The sequence below is a fragment of the Rhinopithecus bieti genome, unplaced genomic scaffold, assembly GCF_001698545.2.
Source record: "Rhinopithecus bieti isolate Rb0 unplaced genomic scaffold, ASM169854v2 scaffold_10351, whole genome shotgun sequence".
In the NCBI taxonomy this organism is placed as follows: Eukaryota; Metazoa; Chordata; class Mammalia; order Primates; family Cercopithecidae; genus Rhinopithecus; species Rhinopithecus bieti.
In genome coordinates, this window is record NW_016806805.1 from 1,154,161 (window position 1) to 1,179,469 (window position 25,309).

Here is a 25,309-nt window from a genome sequence, read left to right on the forward strand (position 1 = left end):
AAAAAAAAAAAAGGAACCAGAACAATATGTTTCATAAGAAAATATACCAAAAATTCTATATATGTAATATATACAAGTTATCTCTTAGGACTAAAAATATAATTTTCTATTACTTTTATACCACAGTGTTTTTCAAATTTTTCATCCCTTTTTTTTTTTGGTATATGATAAAGTTAAAAAGAAAAGGTTGGTGATTGTTTAAGTAGGCCTAATTTCAAAGCTAAGAGGTTTTCAACAGAAACAACTTTGTAAAATTATGACAAAATTATCATTAAATAGTATTTTCCAATAACAATTATCTCTAAAATCAGTATTTTATGAATCAACAGAAATTCACCTCAATCTTAACTGCCTTTAAGAAAGGGCAAAGATTTTCTAAAGCTTTATTAATTTTTTAACTCTGATACTGATGTGTAGTTTTTCATATTATTGATGCTACTGCTTCTTGCTTTTGAGAATTCTCATATAAAATTCACCTATATGTCTAATTATTCATAATTACTCACAAATTTTATCCAGTTTTTGGGTTAAGGTCTATAAAATTAAAATCATGCCAGTAATGGTTTAAACTTTTATATGAACAAGTCAACATACTCATTGATTATTTTTAAAAACCTACTCTGGATAAAATTATCTTCTTTAGTTTGCTATGCAAAGTTTCCTATCAAAACTACAGGTCACAGACAGATATTATTTTCATCTTTCAATATCATATTTTGTTTTTAAAAATGCCACTGATTCCATTCACTCTATTCCCTCCCTTCCTATCCTGTCTTTTTAATCCTGTATCTCCACGACTTCTTAAAAGTAATAATCAAACAGATCTATTAAATTTCTATTCTATATAGAAAAGCATCAGGATTAACTAAAATAGAAAATTTATATGCATTAAAATTATTAGCAAGCAGAAGCTATCCTTATAAATAGTTAATTTGTAGGTTTAAAAATTTGAAAGGAACTACCCAAACTCATTAGTTACATCAAATACCTGCAATAATGTTTCAGCGGCTTTTAAAGTATTTCTTTGATAGTAACATAAGAAGAAAACTTTACAAATATTGCACATTTGTTACATGCTAGATGTTCTGCCAGAAAACAGAGATAACAATGGTTAAATGAATGTAGCTCTTTTTCTAATACAATTTAATGATCTTGTTTACCTGCTGTTTCTTTTCTTAAATAAAACTCTTCAAAGTACCAGAGAATTTACTGAAAATTATTATATTTTCTTAAATGAAACATTTCCTGATAAGAAGTAATTTAATCCATTACCTAATAATTACACATTAAACATCTATCACCCACAATGATTTACTCATTAACAAACCAAGAAGAATTACTCGTTATTAAATGTTTTAATACAAAGTATGTTCTATCTTCCACTTGACAAAGTTTCATTCAGCAAAGTTGTTCCACATGGCATACAGTCAACTATCTCTCAGGTCCCTTTAATCCAATTTATATTTTAATTTGATAGAATAAACTTATTTGTGAACTACATATGCTGACAGAATACTAAACAAAGAGACAAAGTTGTTTTAACAAAATGAAGGCAGTGTTTTAAAATCTCTGCCAGATTCGTCAGAGACTCTTCAAAAATATTAATTTATAAATCAGTAAGATGAATCTAAACTTTTATTCAATTCTTGGTCTTAAATTTTCATTTATTCTTTTTTTTATAAGACATGGGGTCTCACTCTGTCATCCAAGCTGGAGTGCAGCAGCGTGACAGTAATTCACATAGACTCGGATTCTTGGGCTCACGTGATCCTCCCACCTCAGCCTCCCAAGTAGCTGGGACCACAGGTATGTGCCACCATATCCGGCTAATTTTTTTTTTTTTTTGGTAGAGATGGGGTCTCGCTTTTTTGCCTAGGCTGATCTCCAACTCCTGGCTTCAAGCAATTGTTCTGTCTCAGCCTCTCAAAGTGCTAGTTTTACAGGTGTCAGTCACCAAACCTGGCTTTTGTTTTGTTGTTGTTGTTGCTTTTCGTTTTTAACGAACAAATGAAAATGCTTAATGAAACAGGAATAGATCTTACCAATGCAGGCCACTGAATCTGTTTGCTCTTTGATCCCTGAGTCTGGCTAGGGTCATTCCTTTTGGCCCAGATTAAGTGGTATTCCACCAAGAAAGTTGAAAAATCTTCATAAACTTTAACCCACTCTCGTTTATCCCATTCAAGATCATCAAATTCCACATACACCTATGAAAACAAAAAAAAATTCAATTAGCAAAACAGAAGAGTGGTATATCCTTTTTCACTAATACATAATAACTGTACATATTTATGGGGTACATATGATATCATGATACATGCACACAATGTGTAATGATCAAATCAGGATAATCAGAATACCCATCACCTCAAATATTTATCATTTGAGTTAGAAACATTTCAAATCCTCTTCTAGCTATTTTGAAAAATACAATAAATTATTGCTAACTGTAGTTACCATACTGTGCTATTGAACACTAGCACTTACTCCCTCTAATTGTAGGAAGCAGAAAGGGGAACTCTAGTACGCTGTTGGTGGGAATGTAAATTAGTACCTCCAGTATGGAAAACAGTATGGAGGTTCCTCAAAAAACTAAAAGTACATCTACCATAGGATCTGGTAATCCACTACTGGGCAAATGTCCAAAAGAAAGGAACGTATATTGAAGAGATAGTTGCACATCAGTGTTTACTGTAACACTATTCATAACAGCCATGATAATGGAATCAACCTAAGTATCTATCAACATATGAATGAGTAAAGAAAATGTGGCATATATACACAATAGAATACAATTAGGCCATAAAAAAGAACGAAATCTTGTCATTTGCAGCAGTATGAATAGAACTGGAGGTGATTATGTTTTATGAAATAAACCAGGTACAGAAGACAGACATCACATGTTCACGCTCATATGTGGGAGTCAAAAACGTGGATCTTGACCCAGCATGGTGGCTCATGCCTGTAATCCCAGCACTTTGGGAGGCAGAGATGGGAGGATCACTTGAACCCAACACTTCAAGACCAGCCTTGGCAACATAGTGAGACCCTGACTCTAACAAAAGAGAAAAGTAAAAAACTTAGCTGGACATGGTGGCACATGCCTGTAGTCCCAGTTACTCAGGAAGCTAAGACAGGAGGATCTCTTGAGCCCAAGAATTTGAGGCTACAGTGAGCTGTGATAGCTACAGTGAGCTACAATCACATCACTGCACTGAAACCCAGATAACAGAGTGAGACCCTGTCATTTAAAAAACAAATAAAAAGTGGATCTCATGGAGGCAGAGGGTAGAATGATGGTTATCAGAGATTAGGATGGGTGATGGGGGGAGAAGAAAAGAGGTTGGCAATATTTCAAAATATAAGCCATGAACTTGAATTAGAAAGGACATTAACAAATTTATTCTTTAAACTTAACATTTTTCATAAAATCATCATTTAACTTCCCTTAATCAGATTATACTCCTTACTTATGACAGGGAGATAAACCATAACTGTATCAACAAAAGCAATTTACAGAGTGTTGATCAGTAAAGATTAGTCCATTATCTTCTAAATGGACACTAAATAATGATATCTATACTGATGACTCTAGAAGGAGAGGCTAGAAAATGTTTTTAAAGAGTAAATAGCCAGATGCGATGGCTCATGCCTGTAATCCCAGCACTCTGGGAAGCTGAGGCGGGTGGATTACCTGAGGTCAGGAGTTGGAGACCATCCTGGCCACATGGTGAAACACCATCTTCTACCAAAAATAAAAAAATTAGCTGGGCGTGGTGGCGGGCACCTGTAGTCCCAGTTAACTCAGGAGGCTGAGGCAGGAGAATGGCTTGAATCCAGGAGGCGGAGGTTGCAGCGAGCCAAGATCAGGCCACTGCACTCCAGCCTGGGTGGTAAGAGCAAAACTCCGTTTCAAAAAAATAAAAACAAAAAGAGTAAATAGTAAATATTTCAGATTTTGCAAACCAGATGGTTTCTATCATAATTAGGTATCGTCTCTGTCACTGAGACCACCATAGACAATATGTAAACAATTCAGCTTGACTTTATTCTAATAAAACATTACTTACAAAGGTAGTCAATGGTACAAATATGGCTCAACATGACATTCAATTAATGTAATATACCACATTAGCAGAATAAACGAAAAAAACCCATCTTTAATGATGCAGAAAAAGCATCTGACCAAATTCCATGGCTTTTATGATTAAAACACTCAACAAACTAGGAACAGAAGGAAAGTATCTAAATATAAAAGGTCTGTATGAAAAACCCACTGCTAACATCATACACAACAGTAAAAAATCAAAAGCATTTCCTCTAAGATGAGAACAAGACAAGGATGTTGTAATTTGGAAAACTGAAGCTGACGCTATACTCATAGGTCAATCATTCAACTCTTCCCTCCCCTACTTGCATTCTTCTGCATTCATTCCCTAAGATTATCTGTTCATAGGGCTGTCTTCCCCAACTTAATCATTAGATATGCTGGAAGCAGTCTTCGCAATACTTATATTTTTATACTAATTTTGCCACCCATCTTCTGCTCCCTTACACCTGAAGAGTTTCCATTTCCACTTATTTGAATCATGGTTGTTCCTTTGGCCCAGCTCAAGTTCTTCCATGATATTTACATCCCCCAACTTCAACTCCAATTTCTACTTTGAGTTTCAGCTTTGAATTTCTACTGCAATTATTTTTTTACAGCTTACACTGTATTAGTATATAAGCAAACACCGTCCAATATTTTAAGTGTAATAAAAGTATCTTTAAATTATGCATTAAACTCACTTAAGGTAGAACTGTTCTTTCATTTATTTTTAGTGCCCATTACAGTGCTACATACATATAAAATACTTAATCAACATTAAAAATCCCCTGACTCTTGGACTCAATCATGGTCTTTTAAAAATAAAATCAACCTGGTAAAAGGTAAGTTTGATTTGGTGATATATATACTGCTGCCCACTAGGAAGCCTGTATTAAAAAAAAAAAAAAAAAAAAAGCTTTTCTGTTAGAATATCCATTAAAGATACAGATTAAAGCTTATCTATTAGAATGGGGAAAGAGAAATGCACTGGTCAAGGACTTAACATCTTTTTCTAGTTAATTATCCATACCAAGTCAGGGAATAAATCCAAGTCAAAGAAGAAGCCAACAAAACAGTTGGCTATTTCTAATAAAACCCATCCTTAAGGGGTTGAGCTGAGGTCCAGCTGACGTTACACAAAGGTTTCAAATTATACCAAATTTCTCCACTACCTGAAATCTGTTGTTATTTAAATACTAAATTTTGGTATAAGAGCTCTGGGAAACCCTAGAAAACTGGAGCAGAGACAATTCTCAGGAAAACCTGCACGCTAATTTTGCTTTTCCTTCATGGACAATGATACGGTAATCCTGACAAAATATTTTAGTTAAAAATCTGAAGAGTCTAGAAGTTCGTTGACAGTTTCCTAAACTGAAGATATAAATCAATGTAAATTCTTCCAAATGCAAAGTCCTAAAAAGTTTTCAGCATGAAGTGTATTTTCCAAATCCAGTTTATATTGCATAAACAGTGCTACTAGCAGTTTTCAGAACTTGCTAGGGACATTGGGGACAAAAAGATACTAAATATTCTGTCTCTTCCCCTTTGTTGTATAGTCAACTCATCTTCAGATATGAGATTATCAAGAACAGTAAAGGGTTTGGAATTTAATTACATACAGATAGAAAACTAAACACACACACACACAGACACACACACACACACCCCTCTGTTACTGTTTAACAGATTCTGACAGAAAACCTAAGACTCCTGGGACTTCACAACTTAGAGCAAAACCAGCAATTAGAGTATCATCATGATGCCCGTGCCAGCTTCTCACGACTGTTAAGCCCCATGAGAAGGATGCAAAGGGTGCAGAATGGAATCCTGAGTATACAGTGAGTTATATTACAGAAGAGGAGAGAGTGGAATTCACCACTTAAGACAGTTAAGTGGAGACGAGTCTGCTCTTTGTTTAGGGGAGGTTATTACTTAATTCCTCACAGCTTGCTGCTCACTGCACACACACAACTTTGAGAAATGGTCCAGGTTAAGAGCAGTTAGTCTTGCATTCTTGGCACATCCAGCAAGAAAGTGCAGAGACACGCAGTCCCCATAGTGGACTGCCTATACCAACAAAGGTAAGATTTTTTATCAGGCTGAACTGAATAAGAAACTAATCTACCCTCACTGTGCATGAGTGTATATGTGAGGGTGAGGGATGGTGGGGGAGTAGTTTGTTTCCATTAGTTTACCAACTTCCAGTTTATACATTTTTAGTTAATTACATAGTATAGTATCTTATATTAACTCCTTCCTCATTCCTGTGTTGGTTCCTTCTGTCTGCTTAATTCGCTGTTTTACTAACTGAAGGGTCCTTGAAGGCAAGAATTAGTATGCTTTTGGCAGTGGCTCACACCAGTAATCCCAGCACTTTAGGAGACCAAGGTGGGAGGATCACTTGAGGTCAGGAGTTCGAGGCCAGCCTGACCAACATGGTGAAACCCCCACTGCTACTAAAAATACAAAAAAAAATTAGGGCATGGTGGCATGCCTGTAATCCCAGTTACTTAGGAGTCTGAGGCAGGAGAACTGCTTGAACCCAGGTGGTGGAGACTGCAGTGAGCCAAGATGATGCCATCGCACTCCAGCCTGAGCAACAGCGCGAGACTCTGTCTCAGAAAAAAAAAAAAAAAAAAAGGGAGGGAGTGGGGGCTGGGCACGGTGGCTCACGCCTGTAATCCTAGCATTTTGGGAGGCCAGGGTCGGGGGATCACGACGTCAGGAGATCGAGACCAGCCTGGCCAACGTGGTGAAACCCCGTCTCTACTAACAATACAAAAAAATTAGCTGGGCGTGGTGGAAGGCGCCTGTAATCGCAGCTACTCCAGAGGCTGAGGCAAGAGAATCGCTTGAACCCAGGAAACGGAGGTTGCAGTGAGCCGAGACTGGGCCACCGCACTCCAGCCTAGGCAACACAGCAAGACTCCGTCTCAAAAAAAAAAAAAAAGGAATTAGTCTGCCTATACCTTTTTTGCACCTCTAGTAACTGGCAGGTGTTGCAACAAACTAAAGCCTACAATACAGTTTTAGAATCATCAGCACTGAGCAAAACACATCACAATTACAATTAAATGACTAATTTGCAAAAACCAAAAATTTTAAATACAGCTGTTGTATTTACTAATATATCACTGTGCTCATAATTATCTAGAAAAAAAGTAAGAACATTTCATTCAGTAAATATTTCTAACTGCACATCAGAGCCAATCATTATGAACACCGGGAGTTCAAGGGAAAAAAGATCATTCACATATACACATACATGTGCGTGTGTCTATGTGTGTATGAAGTTAACAGCCATGGGTGCTGATGATTATTATAAGAATTCAGATGATGTGAGGAAAAGGTCAAGCAAAACAATCCACTAAACATAATTACTTCGAGAAAAAACAAAAATAATTATTTTGTAGTGGACACTGTTGTTAAATACTTAGCCAAATATGTGAGAATAATTAATTCGAACATCTGGTCTCTAGGTAGTATAATACATGTTCTCTACAACAGATATCAACATGCGCAAACTGGCAGTTTTGTCTCAGTATAATACTAAGCATTAAAACAAGAGCCATCAGCTGGGCATAGTGGCTCATGCCTGTAATCCCAGCACTTTGGGAGGCTAAGGCAGGAGAACTGCTTGAGCTCATGAGTTCAAAACCAGCCTGGGTGACAGAGCGAGACCCTGTCTCAAAAACAAAAGAAAAAAAAAGAGCCATCAGACTGTCAGAGCAACCATTTGCAAGAAGAAAAATTAACAGTCATGCAATTCCATTTCTACTATTTTACAAATTTAAATTAATCTAATCTAACCCTTGAACTCTCTTTTTTTTTTTTTTTTTGAGACCAGAGTCTCGCTCTGTCACCCAGGCTGGAGTACACTGGCACAATCTCGGCTCACTGCAAACTCCACCATACAGGGGTTCACTGGGCCATTCTCCTGGCCTCAGGCCTCCCGAGTAGCTGGGATTACAGGCACCCGCCACTACGCCCAGCTAATTTTTTTATTTTCAGTAGAGACGGGGTTTCACCTTGTTAGCCAGGATGGTCTCGATCTCCTGACCTCGTGATGCGCCCACCTCGGCCTCCCAAAGTGCTGAGATTACAGTCATGAGCCACCGCGCCCGGCCCCTTGAACTCTTTAAACATTATTATTAGTTATAAGAAGAATGCTCCTTTTCTTCCACATAGCTTGATTGCTTCAAAGTAGAAAATGGATTCTGGTTACTTGGTTTGGAGACCTGTATTATTAAACTTACAATATCAACATAAGAATATAAGAACTAAGAATTATTTTAGTCTAAATTATAATTCCAGCTCTGTCCCTTTTTAATTTTAGAACTTCTAAATAATTCACAATCTTTATCTGCAATGTTACATTAGTAGGAAAAAATATATTCTTTCACATGTTTACTTGGATATATATACAGTAAAAATACTAGCTATATAAAAGTTCAAAGATGATGTTTCAGATTAGTACTATGGAACACTCTACATGCATATCTCAGAGGTATTGCAAGTTCGGTTCCAGACTACTGCAATAAAGCAAATGAATATCAAAATGAAGTAAGTCACATGAATTTTTTGGTTTTCCAGTGAGGGTCTGGTTCCTGACCAACACAAAAGAAACCAAGTATTATAATAAAGTCAGTCACATAAATTTGTTGATTTCCCACTGCATATAAGATTATATTTATAATATATTAAATATACAATAGCATTATGACTAAAAAACAATTTAGATGACTGCAGTACCTCCTGCCTGTAATCCCACCACTTTGGGAGGCTGAGGTGGGAGGAACACGTAAACTCAGGAGTTCAAGACCAGCTTAGGCAACATAGTAAGACCTTGTCTCTACAAAATGAAAAAATTAGCCAGGCATGGTGGCATGTGCCTATGGTCCCAGATACTCAGGAGACTAAAATGGGAGGGTTGCTTCAGCCAGGGAGGTTGAGGCTGCAGTGAGCCATGATCACACCACCACACTCCAGCCTAGGTGACACAGCAAGACCCAGTCTCAAAGAATAAAAATCAAAAAATTTTACACACTTTAACTTAAAAATGTTCTTATCGCTAAAAAAACGGTAACAATCAACTGAGCCTTCAGAGAGCTGTAGTATCTTTTGCTGATAAAGAGCCTTGCCTCAATGTTTTGTGGCTGCTGACTGCTCAGGGTGGTGGTAGCTGAAGGTGGGGTGCTTGTGACAATTTCTTAAAATAAGACAACAAAAGTTTGCCACATCTATTAATTCTTCCTTTCAAGAAAAGATTTCCCTAGGGCATGCAATATTGTTGGCCATTTTACCCACAGCTGAACCTCTTTTGAAACTGGAGTCAATCCTCTCACAAGCTGAGGCTACATTATCACCAAAGGTTAAGTAGTACTCAGTTATATCGCAAAAAACCATATTCTTTGCGCATCCATAAGAAACAATGCCTCATCTATTCAAGTTCAACCATGAGATTACAGCAGTTCTCTCACATCTTCAAGCTCTAGTTTTGACTAGAAATCTGATATATCTACCACATCTGCAATGACTTACCCCTTGAAAGTCTTAAACACCTCAATGTTGATATTTTGACCTCCTACCATGAATCATGAACGTTCTTAATGGCATCTAGAATACTGAATCCTTTCCAAAAGGTTTTCAATTTACTTTGCTCAGATCCATCAGAGGAATCACTATCTCTGGCAGTTATAGCTTTACAAAATGTATTTCTTAAATAGTAAGACTTGAAAATCAAAATTATTCCTTGATCCATGGGCTGCAGAATGAAACTTGTACTAGCAGGCATGAAAACATTAATCTTCTTCAGAGCTCTTGGGTGACCAGATGCATTGTCAATGAGCAGCAGTGCTTTGAAAGGAATCTTTTCCTCTGAGTAGTACATCTCAACAGTGGGCTTAAAATATTTAGAAAAACCTACCATAAACAGATGTGCTGTCATCCAGGCTTTGTTGTTCCATTTACAGAGCACCTGCAGAGTAGATTTAAAATAATTCTTAAGGGCCCTAGGAATTTTGGAATGGTCAATGAGCAATGACTTCAACAAAAAGTCGCCAGTTACTTTAGTTCCTAACAAGAGAGTCGGCCTGTCCATAAGGCTTCTCCACATCAGCAATAACAATGTCTCACTTTCTAATCAACCCTGTGTTTACTGGAGTAGCACTTTTAATTTCCCTCAAAAGTTGTTGTTTGGCAATAACAACTTGACTAATTGTGTGGTGCTACAGGCCTAGCTTTGTGCTCTGTCTTGGCTTTGACATGCCTTCCTCACTAAGCTTAATCATTTCTAGCTTTCTGATTTCACGTTAGAGATATGTGACTATTCCTCTCACTTGAAAACATTTTAGGCAACTATAGGATTATTAATTAGATTAATTTCAATATTATTGTGTCTGGAGGAATAGGGAGGTCCCAAAGTTCAAGAAGAGGGAAAGAAACAGGGGAATGGCTGGTTAGTGGAGCAGTCAGAACACACACCATGTTCTGGATTAAGTTTGCCTTCTTATACTGGTGTGGCTTCCGGTGTCCCAAAACAATTACAATACTAACATTAAAGATCACTGATGACACACCACCATAAGAGATGTAATAGTAATAATAATAAAAGTTTGAAATATTGCCATAATTAAAATGTAAGAGACATGAAAATATTTTCCACATGTAGTTGGAAAATGAAACTGACAGACTTAATAGATGCAAAGTTGTCACAAATGCCACGCCTTCCCTGCCCCGGCCCTGGCTTTTTTTTTTTTTTTTTTCTTTTATAAGAGATGGGATCTTGTTCTATCACCCAGGCTGGAGTATAGTGGTAAGATCATAGCTCCCTGTAGCCTCCAACTCCTAGGCTCAAGCAATCTTCCCACCATAGCCTCCCAAGGTGGGAAGTACAGGTGCATGTTACCATGACCCGGCTAATGTTTCCTTTTTAAATTTATTTTAGACATGGGGTCTTGCTATATTGCTCAGGCTGGTCTCAAGCTCCTGGCCTCAAGCAATCCTCTCACCTCAACCTCCTGAGTAACTGGGATTACAGGTACATGCCATTTCACCTATCATAAAACCTCAAATTTGTTTTAAAAAATTCAGCATCTGCTAAGCGCAATAAAGCAAACTATGATAAAAAATGTATATATACTTACATATAGGTTTGTATAACCCAGGATACTCCAGATCCTGATTTGAACAGTGTATTTTAAGATAATAAAAAGTAGAAAAAAATGAAGAAGAAATGTAACAAAAATGTTCAGAGTATATATGGTGAAAACTACAATACACCAAACACAGAAACTTAAGTCTTAAATAGATACACTATGTTCACAAATGGAAAGACTCACTACCGTAAAGAAAAAATTCTCTCTGGATGCAGGCTGACCCTAAAAAATGTGAGTAAGTTCCTGAGCATTGCTGCTCATTGACAATGCATCTGGTCAACCAAGAGCTCTGAAAGAGATTAACGTTTTCATGCCTGCTAGTACAAGTTTCATTCTGCAGCCCATGGATCAAGGAATGATTTTGATTTTCAAGTCTTAATATTTAAGAAATACATTTTGTAAAGCTATAGCTGCCAGATAGTGATTCCTCTGATGAATCTGAGCAAAGTAAATTGAAAACCTTTTGGAAAGGATTCAGTATTTTGAACTTACTCGAAAAGAGTAAGTTCTCTCCCAAATCAACAGCCCTGAAGGGAAACACAAGGTACCAGCCAGACCCCACCCTCCCTAGCAGTGGGGTAACTATGCATTTTGATATGCCCTAAATACAAACTTCACAGACCCCAGTGTCTGTACTGTGGGCTATTGCTGCCAGGTCAACACCCTAGCAAAGTGCACCTGCCCAGCTATCAGCTGCCTGCCTACAGCTGCTCCAACAGAAAGCAACCCACCTTCCCCAGTAGCAGGGCTGCAACATGATGGCTGGAGCCCTCACCTGACCATTCCACTGGTAGTCTGGGGATCATGCCACCCCTATTGACCACAGCCAGTGCCTGCACAAACAATCAAGGAACCTGAGGACAGGTCTGCACATCCAAGCTCAGCCCCCTCCGGTATGTAAGCACACTGCTCAGGGTCTGGAGTTTATCCTGCTTAGTCTACCACCATTGGTACCTGAGCACTTTTTCCACCGACCAGGGTCCATCCAAGTGACCACTACCATCAAAGCTGACAAAGCTGACACCCATCCACATGTGGCCACCTGCAGGCCTGGAAACTGATTTGGCCAGCCTGTCACAACCACTGCCAACACCAAAATGAAATGCTTGGGTTCCAGGGAGTTGCCTTGCCACTGCTACTGACATCAACTATGCCACGCCTACTGCCCAGGGCCCAATAACCTGCCCACCCATCCACCCCACTACTGCCATTCCTGGTACCCAAGCAAGCTGCCTGGAAGCCCAAGAATCAACCTGAGCAGACCCACTAACTCTGGTAGCAGCATATGCCACACTGAAGTCCCAAAACAGACATGATCTTCTCACTACTACCACCAAAGGAGCCCAAAGTGGCCCACGTGGCAACCCATTCCCTAATAAAATTTCACCACAACTTCCATTAAGAACCACCCACTGTAAACCACTGAAGAAATCAGACAACACTGACTCTGTTTAATGCCTAAAAAAATCATATGGAGTCTACACTACTGCATATATCCACAATCAAAGCAAAAGTGCTCCACCCAACCAACACCACAGATACATCTCTAGGAAAAATTCCTCTCCTATGAAAGGAAATTCCAACGACTGGAAGAAGTTACTGTCATATCTGATGCATAGATATCAATGCAGAAATAAAAGAAATATGAAAAAGCAAGAAAATGTGAATCTATGATAATAAATTCAAAGCACTGAATTTCAAAGGAACACAATAATCCTCCAACAACAGATTCCAATCAACAAGAAATTTGTAAAATCTTGGAACTGAAAATACTGATACTAAAGAAGATATAACAGAATACTAAAAAATAACACAAAGAAAAGAAAAACAATTCAGGATATGAATGGAAAAAATTCACCAAAGAGAGCATAAAAAAAAAGATGAAACACAAATTCGGGACCTGATGTATTCACCAAATGAAACAAAATGCACCGAATGAAACAAAATGCATTCAAAACTTCAATAGACTAGATCAAATAGAAGAAAAAAATCTCAGAACTTGACAGACCTTTTGAAATAACCCAGTCAGAAGAAAAAAGGAAAAAATTTTTTTTTTGGAGATGGAGTCTCACTCTGTCGCCCAGGCTGGAGTGCAGCAGCGCAATCTCGGTTCACTGCAAGCTATGCCATTCTCCTGCCTCAGCCTCCTGAGTAGCTAGGACTACAGGTGCCCGCCACTGAGCCCGGCTAATTTTTTGTATTTTTAGTAGAGATGGGGTTTCACCGTGTTAGCCAGGATGGTCTCGATCTCCTGACCTTGTGATCTGCCCTTCTCGCCCTCCCAAAGTGCTGGGATTACAGGCATGAGCTACCGTGCCTGGCCAAAAAAAGCAAATTTTAATTTTCTTGAAGAACGAGCAAATCCTCATAACATATAGGACATCATAAAGCTACCAAATTTTCAAATTTTTTGTGTTTGAGGAGGCAACAAGAAAACTTGAAGAGCTAGAAAGTCTGTTTAACAAAATAATAGATGAAAACTTCACAAGGCTAGCAAAAAGTTTAGATACCTAGATAAAGCACAAAGATCTCAAAGGTATACAATTCAAAATATCTTTTCCAGAGCACCTTACAGTAAAATGTCACTAAGTCAAAGACAAAGAGAAAATTCTTTAAAAAGCAAGACATGACTATCTAGTCACTTATTAATGAACCCCCATTAGATTAAGAGCAGTTTCTCTGCACAATCCTTACAGGGCACGAGACAATGGGATAACAGATTCAAAAAGTTGAAGGAGGAAAAAAAAAAGCCAAAAATATTATACCAAGCAAGGTTGTCCTTCATAAAGGAAGGGGAAATAAAGTCTTTCTCAAACAAGTAAAAGTAAGAAAATTCATCATCACTAGACCAAATCTACAAGAAATGCTTAAAGGGGTCTGATACTGGGAAAATAAAGAATGGTACCTATCATCATGACAACACACAGAATATAAACCCCAGTGGTAGAGCAAATACAAACACGGAAGAGAAAAGCCTCAAACGATACCATTACAAAAAACCACCAAACCACAATGTTAACAAGGAGAGAAAGGAACATACACAAAACAACCAGAAATTAAGTAATAAAATAACAGGAATAAGCCCTCACATGTTAATAATAATCTTGATTGTAAACAGATTTAAGTGTCATATAAAAGATACAGACAAGTTGAAATGACTTAAAATAATGGCACAACTATATGCTGCCCACAAGAAACTCATCTTTCCTATAAAGGTACATATAGACTGAAAGTAAAGGAATACAAAAGACATTTCATGCAAATAGAAACCAACAGTGGGGAGAAGTAGCTACAATTCAACAGTCAAAAGCAGTAAAAAGAGACAAGGTAATTATATAATGATAAAAGAGATTGATTCAGCAAGAAAATACAACAACTCTAAACATATGTGCACCAAACAGCAGAGGACCCAGATGTATACAGCAAATATTATTAGACCTCAATGGAGACCAGGTGTGGTGGCTTACACCTGTAATCCCAGCACTTTGGGAGGCCAAGGTGGGCAGATCACCTGAGGTCAGGAGATCAAGACAAGCCTGGCCAACATGGTGAAATCCTGTCTCTACTAAAAAGAGAAAAATTAGCCAAGGCAGGTGACACGCCTGTAATCCCAGCTACTCAGGAGGCTGGGGCACGAGAATTGCTTGAACCTGGAAGGCAGAGGTTGCAGTGAGCTGAGATCACGCGAATACACTCCAGCCTGGGTGACAGAGTGAGACACTGTCTCAAAAAATAAAATAAAATAAAATAAAATAAAATAAAATAAAATAAAATAAAATAAAAAGATCTAAATGGAGAGAAAGAGTACAATAATAATTGGGGTTTGCAACAACTCACTCTCAGCATTAGGCAGATCATCTAGTCATCTAGACAGAATTTTGTTTTCTGTTTGTTTTTTTCAAAACTGACTGCATGCTAACAGACAGAAAATTAGCAAAGAAACATTAGATTTAAACTGCACATTAGACCAAATGAACCTAACAAACATTTATAGAACATTTCATCCCACAGCTAAAGAACACACATTCTTCTCACCAGCAAATGGAAGATTCTCCAGGATAGACCATATGTTTGAACAGAAATCAAGTCTCAACAAATTTTTAGAAACCAGAATTGTATCAAACCTCTCAGACCACAATGAAATATAACTAGAAATCAACAAAGAGTAACTCTGGAACGTGTACAAACACATAGAAATGAACAATATGCTCCAAAACGACCACTGGGTCAAGAAAGAAATTAAGGATGGAATCAAATGCAGCTTTACAATAAATAAAAATCAAATTAAAACATACCAAAATCTAGAGGATATAAAAAAAAACAGGGTTAAGAGGAAAGTTCGTAATTAATAAACACCTATATCCAAAAAGTAACAGAATTTCAAATAAACTGTCAAACAATACATCCCATAGAAACAGAAAAGAACAAAGCAAACTCAAAATTAATAGAAGGAAAGAAACAAGATCAAGAACAAATGCAACAGATACTAACAAAATAATACAAAGGATCAATGAAATAAAAAATTGTTTTTTGAAGCGATAAAGAAAATTGTTTGTTGAGACTAAACAACAACAAAAAAGAGGATACCCAAATAAACTCAGATATGAAAAAGGAGAAATTACAACTGGTATCACAGAAACACAAAAGATCATCAGAGACTATTATGAACAACTATACAAAAACAAACTGGAAAGCCTTGAAGAAATGGATAAATTTCTGGACACATACAACTATCAAGATTGAATCAGGAAGAAACAGAAAATCTAAACAAACTAAAAGCTAGTAATGAGGTAAAATTAGTAGTAAAAATCTCCCAAAAAAGAAGAGTTCAGGATCAGATGGCTCCACTGCAGAACTCTACCAAACTTTGAAAGAACTAACACCACTTCTCCTCAAACTAGTCCAAAAAATTGAAGAGGAGGGTATTCTTCCTAATTTACTCTAAGAGGCCAGCATTATATTACCCTAATACCAAAACCAGACAACAATGCCACAACAACAAAAAAAATAAAACTACAGGCCAATATATCTGATGAACATACATACAAAAATTCTCATCAAAATAGAAAACCAAATTCAACAGCAAATCAAAAACATCATAATCAAGTGAAATTTTTCTGAGGGATGGAAGGGTGGTTCAACATAAGTAAATCAAGAGTCATGATACATCACATCAATAAAATGAAGGACAAGAACCATATGATCATCTTAATAGTCACAGAAAAAGTATTTGATAAAATTCAACATCCCATCATAATAAAAACTCTTAACATTCTAAGCACAGAAGAAAAACACCTCAACACAATAAAGGCCATTTGTGACAAACAACAGCTAGTATAATACTGAATGGGGAAAACTGACAGCCTTTCCTCTAAGAGCTGGAACAAAACAACAAAGCCGCCACTCTCTTCACTCCTATCCAACATAATACTGGAAGTCCTAGTCAGAGCAATCAGGCAAAATAAGGAAATAAAGGCATCCAAATTGGAAAAGAAGTCAATGTGTCCCTCTTTGAGAATAATGTGACTGTATACCTAGGAAAACCTAAAGATTCCACCAAAAAACTCATAGAACTGATCAATTCAGTAAAGTTGCAAGATAAAAAAATCAACAAGCGAAAATCAGCAGCATTTCTATATACCAATAATGCAAAGCTGAGAAACATATCAAGAAGGTGGCCGGGCACGGGGGCTCATGCCTGTAATCCCAGCACTTTGGGAGGCCGAGGCAGGTGGTTCACAAGGTCAGGAGATCGAGACCATCCTGGCTAACACGGTGAAACCCCATCTCTACTAAAAACAAAAAATTAGCCAGGCGTGGTGGCGGGTGCCTGCAGTCTCAGCCACTCAGGAGGCTGAGGCAGGAGAATGGCGTGAACCCGGGAGGCACAGCTTGCAGTGAGCCTAGATCGTGCCACTGCACTCCAGCCTGGGCGACACAGTGAGACTCCACCTCATCATCAACAACAACAACAAAGGAATTCCATTTACAATACCTACAGAAAAAACACCCAGGAATAAATGTACCCCAAAAGGGGAAAGATATCTACAATGAAAACTACAAAACAGATGAATGAAACTGAAGACACAAATGGGAAGACATTCCATGCTCATAAGAATTACCATCATTAAAACGATCATACTGTCCAAAGCAATATAAAGATTCAATGCAATCCTTATCAAAACACCAACATTATTTTTCACAGAAATAGAGAAAACAATCCTAAAATTCCTATGGAAGTAAAAAAGAGCCTAAGGAGCCAAAGCAATCCTGAGCAAAAAGAACAAACCTGAAGGAATCACACTACATTATCCGACTTTAAAATATATTACAAGCCTACAGTGGCCAAAACAGGATGGTACTGGTTAAATTAAAATCATGTACTAACCAGGCTTTAAACCAAAAGTAAAAGTTGCTAACAGTGTAACATGTATTTAAAACCACTGATTTCTTTCACTGTCATAATTTCCTCAGTTATAATTATGCAAACATGGTCTCATTTAGAGCCAATAGATTTTTCACTAAGGTAACATAAGACCCAAAACTATAAAACTACTAGAAGAAAACAAAGGGAGAACACTTTAGGACACAGATTTATGCAAAGACTTTATGGCTAAGACCTGAAAATCCAGAGGTAATACAAATAATGATAAATGAGACTATATTAAACTGCGCAGTTCCGCACAGCAAAGGAAACAATCAACAGAATGAAGAGACAACCTGTTGAATGGAAGAAAGTATTTGTAAGCTACTCATCCCACAAGTGACTAATATTCAGAATAAATGAGAAACTCAAAAGTTTTTTAAAAAATCCCATTAAAAAGTGGGCAAAAGCCCGGGCGCAGTGGCTCATGCCTATAATCCCTGCACTTCGGGAGGCCAAGGTGGGAGGATCACGAGGTCAAGAGATCAAGACCATCCTGGCCAACATGGTGAAACTCCGTCTCTACTAAAAATACAAAAATTAGCCAGGCGTGATGGCATGCACCTGTAATCCCAGCTACTCGGGAGGCTGAGGCAGAACTGCTTGAACCTGGGAGGCAGAGGTTGCAGTGAGCCAAGATCGTGCCACTGCCCTCCAGCCTGGTAACAGAGCAAGACTTCGTCTCAAAAAAAAAAAAAAGGGTGGCCAAAAAAATACATAAACACACACACACGTGAGTGAAGGACATAAACAGACATTTCTCAAAAGACAACATACAAACAGCCAACACAGTATATGAAAAATATGAGTCCGGGAGCAGCAGCTCATGCCTGTAATCCAAGCACTTCCAGAAGCTGAGTTAGGGAGATTGCTTGGGCCCAGGAATTTGAGGTCAGCCTGGGCAACATGGCAAAACCCCGTCTCTACAAAAAAATACAAAAAATTAGCCGGATGTGGTGGTGGACACCTGTAGACCCAGCTAATCAGGAGGCTGAGGTGGGAGAACCACTTGAGCCTGAAAAGATGAGGCTGAAGTGACCTGTGATCACACCACTGCACTCCAGCCTGGACAACAGAGTGAGATCCCGTCTCAAAAGTTAAAAAGAAAAACAAAATGCTCAACAACATGAATCATCAGGGAAATGTATGTATCTAAACCACAACGATATCTCACTCCAGTTAGAAAGGCTATTATTAAAAAGACAAAAAATTAAAGATGCTGGTGAGGATATGGAGAAAAGGGAACTCTCATATACTGTTGATGGGAATATAAATTAGTACAGTCATTAGGAAAAACAGTATGGGAACTTCTGAAAACACTAAAAGTATAACTACCAAATGGTTTATCAATCTCACTACTGGGTATTTATCCAAAGAAAAATATATCAGTATATCAAAGGGATACCTGCACCCCCATTTTATTGCAGCACTATTCAGAATACCCAAGATATGGAATCAACCTAAGTATCTATCAACAGACGAACAGGTGAATAAAATGTAGAATATGTACAAAATAAAATACCATCAAGATTTTTCTTCATCTATTCAACTATTGGTAGATGAATTGATGGAGAAATGTGGAATCTATGCACAAATTTTGTGTACCCTCTAAAATTTACATGGGAAGGAAAAGGAAATAGAATAAATAATTTTCAAAAAGAACAAACAGTTGTACAGTTCACATTACCTGGTTTGAAGATTGCATATAAGGCTATAGTAAAGGTGTCACGCACAGTGGCTCATGCCTGTAATCCCAGCACTTTGGGAGGACAAGTAGGGCAGATCACCTGAGGTCGGGAGTTCGAGACCAGTCTGGCCAACATGGCAAAGAACCGTCTCCACTAAAAATACAAAATTAGCCGGGACTCATAGCATGCGCACCTGCAGTCCCAGCTACTTGGGGGGCTGATGAAGGACAATCGCTTGAACCCGGGAGGTGGAAGTTACAGTGAGCCGAGACTGCACTACTGCACTCCAGCCAGGGCGACTGAGTGAGACTCCGTCTCCAAAAAAAAAAAAAGTTACAGTAAAGGTATATGGCATCGCAAAAAAACTAGACACACAGATCAATGAGAGAATAAAGTCCAGAAATAGATCCAAATAGAACTGACAATTGAATTCTTTAAACAAATGTGCAAAGGTAATTCAAATAGGAATGGAGAATCTCTTCAACAAATGATGCTTCAAGGCCAGGCGCGGTGGCTCAAGCCTGTAATCCCAGCACTTTGGGAGGCCGAGACGGGCGGATCACGAGGTCAGGAGATCGAGACCATCCTGGCTAACACGGTGAAACCCCGTCTCTACTAAAAAATACAAAAAAACTAGCCGGGTGACGTGGCAGGCGCCTGTAGTCCCAGCTACCCGGGAGGCTGAGGCAGGAAAATGGCGTAAACCCAGGAGGCGGAGCTTGCAGTGAGCTGAGATCCGGCCACTGCACTCCAGCCTGGGCGGCAGAGCGAGACTCCGTCTCAAAAAAATATATATAAAATAAAATAAAATAAAAAAAAACAAATGATGCTTCAGTAACTGAACATCTGCAGGGAAAAAATAAATAAATTCAATCCACACTCACCATATACAAAAATTAGACTCAAATAAATCAGACTTAAATGCATAAGGTAAAACCTTTTCCAAGAAAATATAATATTCATGACCTTGGATTAAGCAAAGAATTCTTAGAAATGAGATCAAAAGCACAATCCATAAAAGAAAAAATGTGGGCCAGGTACGGTGGCTCATGCCTGTAATTCCAGCACTTTGGGAGGCCAAGGTGGGCGGATCACCGAAGGTTTGGAGTGCGAGACCAGCCTGACCAACATGGAGAAACCCTGTGTCTACTAAAAATACAAAATTAGTCGGGCGTGGTGTCACATGCCTGTAATCCCAGCTACTTGGGAGGCTGAGGCAGGAGAACTGCTTGAACCTTGGAGGCGGAGGTTGCAGTGAGTGGAGATCATGCCATTGCACTCTAGCCTGGGCAACAAGAGTGAAACTCCGCCTCAAAAAAAAAAAAAAAAAAAAAAAAATTTTTTTAAAGGCCAAAAAAATTAAAAATGTTTTTCTTTGTAAAATAAAATTAAAAAAAAAAGAAGACAAGCCACAGACTGTAAAGAAATATTTACAAATCATGTATTTCACAAAAGACTTGTATCAAGAATATATAAAACACTTTCAAAACTCAGTAATAAGAAAACTAATTCGAAAATACGGGCAAAAGATTTGAACGTGCACTTCACCAAAGAAGACATACAGGCAGCAAGTAAGCACATCAAAAGATATTCAAAATCATTAATAATTACAGAAATACAAATAAAGACCGCAATGAGATACTACTACACATTTATTATAATGACTAAAATTTTTTAAACTGCCCAAAAGAATGGGAAGGATACAAAGCAATTAACCCTGGACGCTGGTGGGAATGCAAAATGATAAACTACTTAAGAAAAGTAATTCTATACTTAGATATTCACCCATGTCAAATAACCTATATTTACACAAAAACCTGTACATGCATATTTAAAGCAGTTTTATTTTTAATAGACAAAAGCTGGAAAAAACTCAAATATCCCCAAAATGAAGTCGGACAAACTGTAGCAGATAATATAATGAAATACTTCTCAGCAATAAACAGAAACAAACTACTGATATATGCAACAATAAAGATGATTGCTAATGTTTTAATATAATTTAAAGAAGCCTGACTCAAACCTATATACTATATAATTCTATTCATGAGACACCCAGGAAAACATAAGAAAATCTAATGTTCAGAGTTGAGAAAGACAGTTGAAGGTTTCACTACAAAGAAATGGTAGCAAAAGTAATTTTGCAGGGGAGTGACTGCACTGTTCCATGTCTTAATTGTGGTAATGTTACATGACTGTACTTGTCCTGATTTATAAACTACTAAAAATAAATAAATTTTACTCTAATTAAAAACAAATTAAATGTGTAAGTAGAGAATTTATATTAAAAGTTAAAAAGTGGGAAAGAGCATGATTTAAATAAAAATCACGCCACTCCCTTCTCCCAAAAGCAATGATGATATATATACAGAGAGAGAGAGATTATACTATACATTCTAAATCTCACATGCCTTTTATGTTAAAGGGTAGAAGAATGAGACGATAATCTCGAACAGAGGCTATATCCTAACACTCTGTGGGCCAAAGATTACTGTACTTATACCCCATTATCATGGCACAAATTGGTCCCCAGATCCTATTTCCTAAGAGATAAAAAAGAACAATCTTGTTAGTTCTCTGACATACTCACCTCCACCTCTCCTTTTTTATTTTTTGCTTTAAAAAGGCAAATGTAGGAGTAAAAGTAGGGGTGAGAAAGCAGCTATAGAAATGCTGCCAACTTGAGATTAAAGACATGCAGTGTGCACACAACAAATCAGATCATATACAACGGGCAATGTAGTGAATCTGATTGAAAGAGAAAGCATTAACAGAATAATATTCCCTAAATGAAACCGTGGTAAATCTTAGGTCCCAGAAAGTTTAGGCTATGGAATCTTATTTACAAGTTCAGAAGTACTGTGTTTACAGGGAAATGTTAGAAAGGATATTTCTGTGTTTTAGAGAAGAGAAACTAGTAATACAATAGGCACGGAGCATTAGGTACGTCTTGTGATACACTTCCTTAGACTCAGCAAAAAAAAAAAAAAAGGTAAAAAATTTAAAAAAGGAAAGTAACAACTGGTATACAAACTACATCTCAGTTTCATAGAAATTTTCATTTTTTATACCTTCACATCACAGCCACGTTCAAGAAGAACTGGCTTTTTTTTCTTGAGACAAGGTCTCACTCCCATTGTCTAGGCTGGAGTTAAGTGTCACAATCACATTTGAAGACATTTGAAGAAAGCTTTTCTAAGACTACTTACGTGTATATATTTTTTCAATAACACTGACAAATTAATGGATTAAATTTTTCCTATCAAACCCTATTAAGCAGTAATTGCTTTGATCTCTTCATTCTTACTGGATCCACTATAGTGCTTGCATTTAATAAATAATCAGTCTTTAGACAAAAGTAAATATTATTTATTGATCTGATCCTTTATTTCAATTTTACTTTATTTTATTGAGACAGAGTTTCGCTCTTATTGCCCAGGCTGGAGTGTAATGGCGCGGTATCAGCTCACTACAACCTCCACCTCCCAGGTTCAAGCTATTCTCCTGCCTCAGCTCTGGAGTGGCCGAGATTACAAGCATGTGTCACCACGCCCGGCTAATTTTGTATTTTCAGTAGAGACGGGGTTTCTCCATGTTGGCCAGGCTGGTCTCGAACTCCTGACCTTAGGTGATCCGCCCATCTCGGCCTCCCAAAGTGTTGGGATTACAGGTGTGAGCCACAGTGCCTGGCCTGTTTTATTTATTTTGATGTGATCTTTTTATTTATTTTATTTTTGAGACAGGATCTCACTCTGTCACCCAGGCTGGAGTGCAGTGGCACAATCATGGTTCATTGCAGCCTCAAATTCCTGGCCTCACCAATCCTCCCACCTCAGCTATCCAAGTAGGTGGGATACAGTCATGTGCCACCACATCCAGGTAAGTTTTTTATTTTTTCTAGACAAAAAGTCCTACTATGTTGCCCAAGCTGGTCTTCAACTCTGGGGCTCAAGCAATCCCAAAATGTTGGGATTATACAGGCATGAGCCACAGTGCCTGGCTTGATCTTTTAATCAATGTTTCATCACCAGAAGAGAGTGAAAGCTACAAATAATTAAAGTTGATAAATAATTATTCAGCTATTTAGTATCTTAATGACTAACTCTGGAATATGAAAATGCTATTTTGAAAATAATCTAATTGTTCTTTTTAAAATTTTTAACCTTTTGTTACAGAGACAGTAACAGCAGATTTCCAGGTACTCATCATTCAGCTTCAACAATTCTTGACTCATAGCAAACCTTGTGTCAACTGAAAGAAGTATTAATTCTCTGAAACCATGCATTATTTAACAGGCAGTACTCAACTTTCCCAGGTTGGGTTGTTTTGTTTTGTTTTTTCAGTGTGCTCAAGCTAAGATCCAAATAAGGTCCACATATTGCAACTGTTTGACACGACGTTTTTTTTCTTGCTTCCCCAGGTCACCTAACTATATATGACTCTTTAAATCTATTATTTATAGGTTTCTCTTGCTTTTTTCCCCCTTGGCTAAAGAAATAAACTCATTTGTCCCATACAGCCTTCAATTACCTGCATTTTACTATTCTGTGGCATTTTAGAGTATGTTTTGCCATTCTTGTATTTCCAGTAATTGTTTAACTAGAGTATTAACCAAATTCAAGGTTGATAATTAGAAAAGACTACCCCATACATAATAAGGTGTTCTTCATCAAGAGGCATATATGTACTGTCTGATTATATTTTTATATAACTGCAGTCAATGATAATGGTCTAAATCCAGTATTTCACTGAGATTTGCAAATAGTGATATTCTAACTATAATTACTTCATCATTTACTATCTGAAATATCTTTGAGACCGACTCACTCCGTTACCCAGGCTGGATGGAGTGCAGTGGCACAATCTCAGCTCACTGCAACCTCCACCTCCCAGGTTCGAGCGATTCTCATGCCTTAGCCACCTGAGTACCTGGGATTACAGATGTGTGCCATCACATCCAGCTAATTTTTGTATTTTTAGTAGAGACTGGGTTGCACCATGTTTGGCCAGGCTGGTCTCGAACTCCTGGCCTCAAGTGCGATTCACCTGCTTTGGCCTCCCAGAGTGCTGGGATTACACGTGGGAGCCACCGCTCCCGGCCACTGGAATTTCTTTTAAGTGAGAATTCCTTCATCAAATCTTTGGTTTCTTTGAGGTTGTTTCTAAAAAGAATAAATCCCTGATTTTTATGAGTTTTGAAATCAGTTAGTATCCTGACTTCTCTGAACAGTAAACAACAGGTGTTTTTTAGGGAAAGCATAATAAAGCTTCCGGATTTAAATAAATGTGATAAGTATCAAATCACTGCAGTTGTTATTCCTACTGATGTCAAATTTTCCTATCTTTGGTCAGTGAGACAATCTTCCAGGTAGCTCCTAAGTCCTTTAGATATGACCTCTTAATAGCTTCTTTGATTCTGGTATTACAAAATATCCCAGGGTCATCTTCTCCATTTCCTGCCTCAAACCTGAAATCAACCATATATCCAAGGAACCCTGGGGCTTTTCTGTGGGAAACAGCATTCAGAAACAACCATCAGGATGCCAGGTGTGCTCATTACTCCTGATTTGGTCACCTTTTCTAGGCCTTTTTACAGTGGTCAGAATTAGCATACTGACACTTTCAAATAAAATTCTACACTGTTTTTTAACCTCCTTGATCTTTTATTTCTCTCATACTGAAAATCCTGTTATGCAACAACATAATTAAACTCATTTACTTTGTCACACAATATATATACAACAGTCTAGAAACACTAATACTAACACTATGATTAAATGGCTTTTATTCCATTCTTTTTGTACAAAGGAATAACCCCCTAGGCATATATAATTAAATTACTGTTCTAAAGTCACTTAAAATAGTTTCTTCCTATGGTTATGCCACTTAGGCTTCTGTTTCATTTTGCTATTCCTTTTAGGGTTTCTTTTTCTTTTTTTTTTTATTTTTT

The 25,309-nt window shown here is 37.7% G+C and overlaps 1 protein-coding gene across 3 annotated transcripts in view; it reads right to left on the reverse strand.

The window, feature by feature from the left end:
• Positions 1 to 25,309, reverse strand: part of JMJD1C (jumonji domain containing 1C) — a 320,916-nt gene that overhangs the window by 223,396 nt on the left and 72,211 nt on the right. For all 3 annotated transcript variants that reach the window (XM_017877575.1, XM_017877572.1, XM_017877571.1), the window contains one exon: positions 2,043 to 2,207. Coding sequence is in view for 1 of the 3 variants with exons in the window: in XM_017877571.1 (XP_017733060.1) it covers positions 2,043 to 2,207 (165 nt within the window). In the remaining 2 variants the exon portion in view is untranslated. Of the gene's footprint in view, positions 1 to 2,042; positions 2,208 to 25,309 lie in introns of those variants that run through there.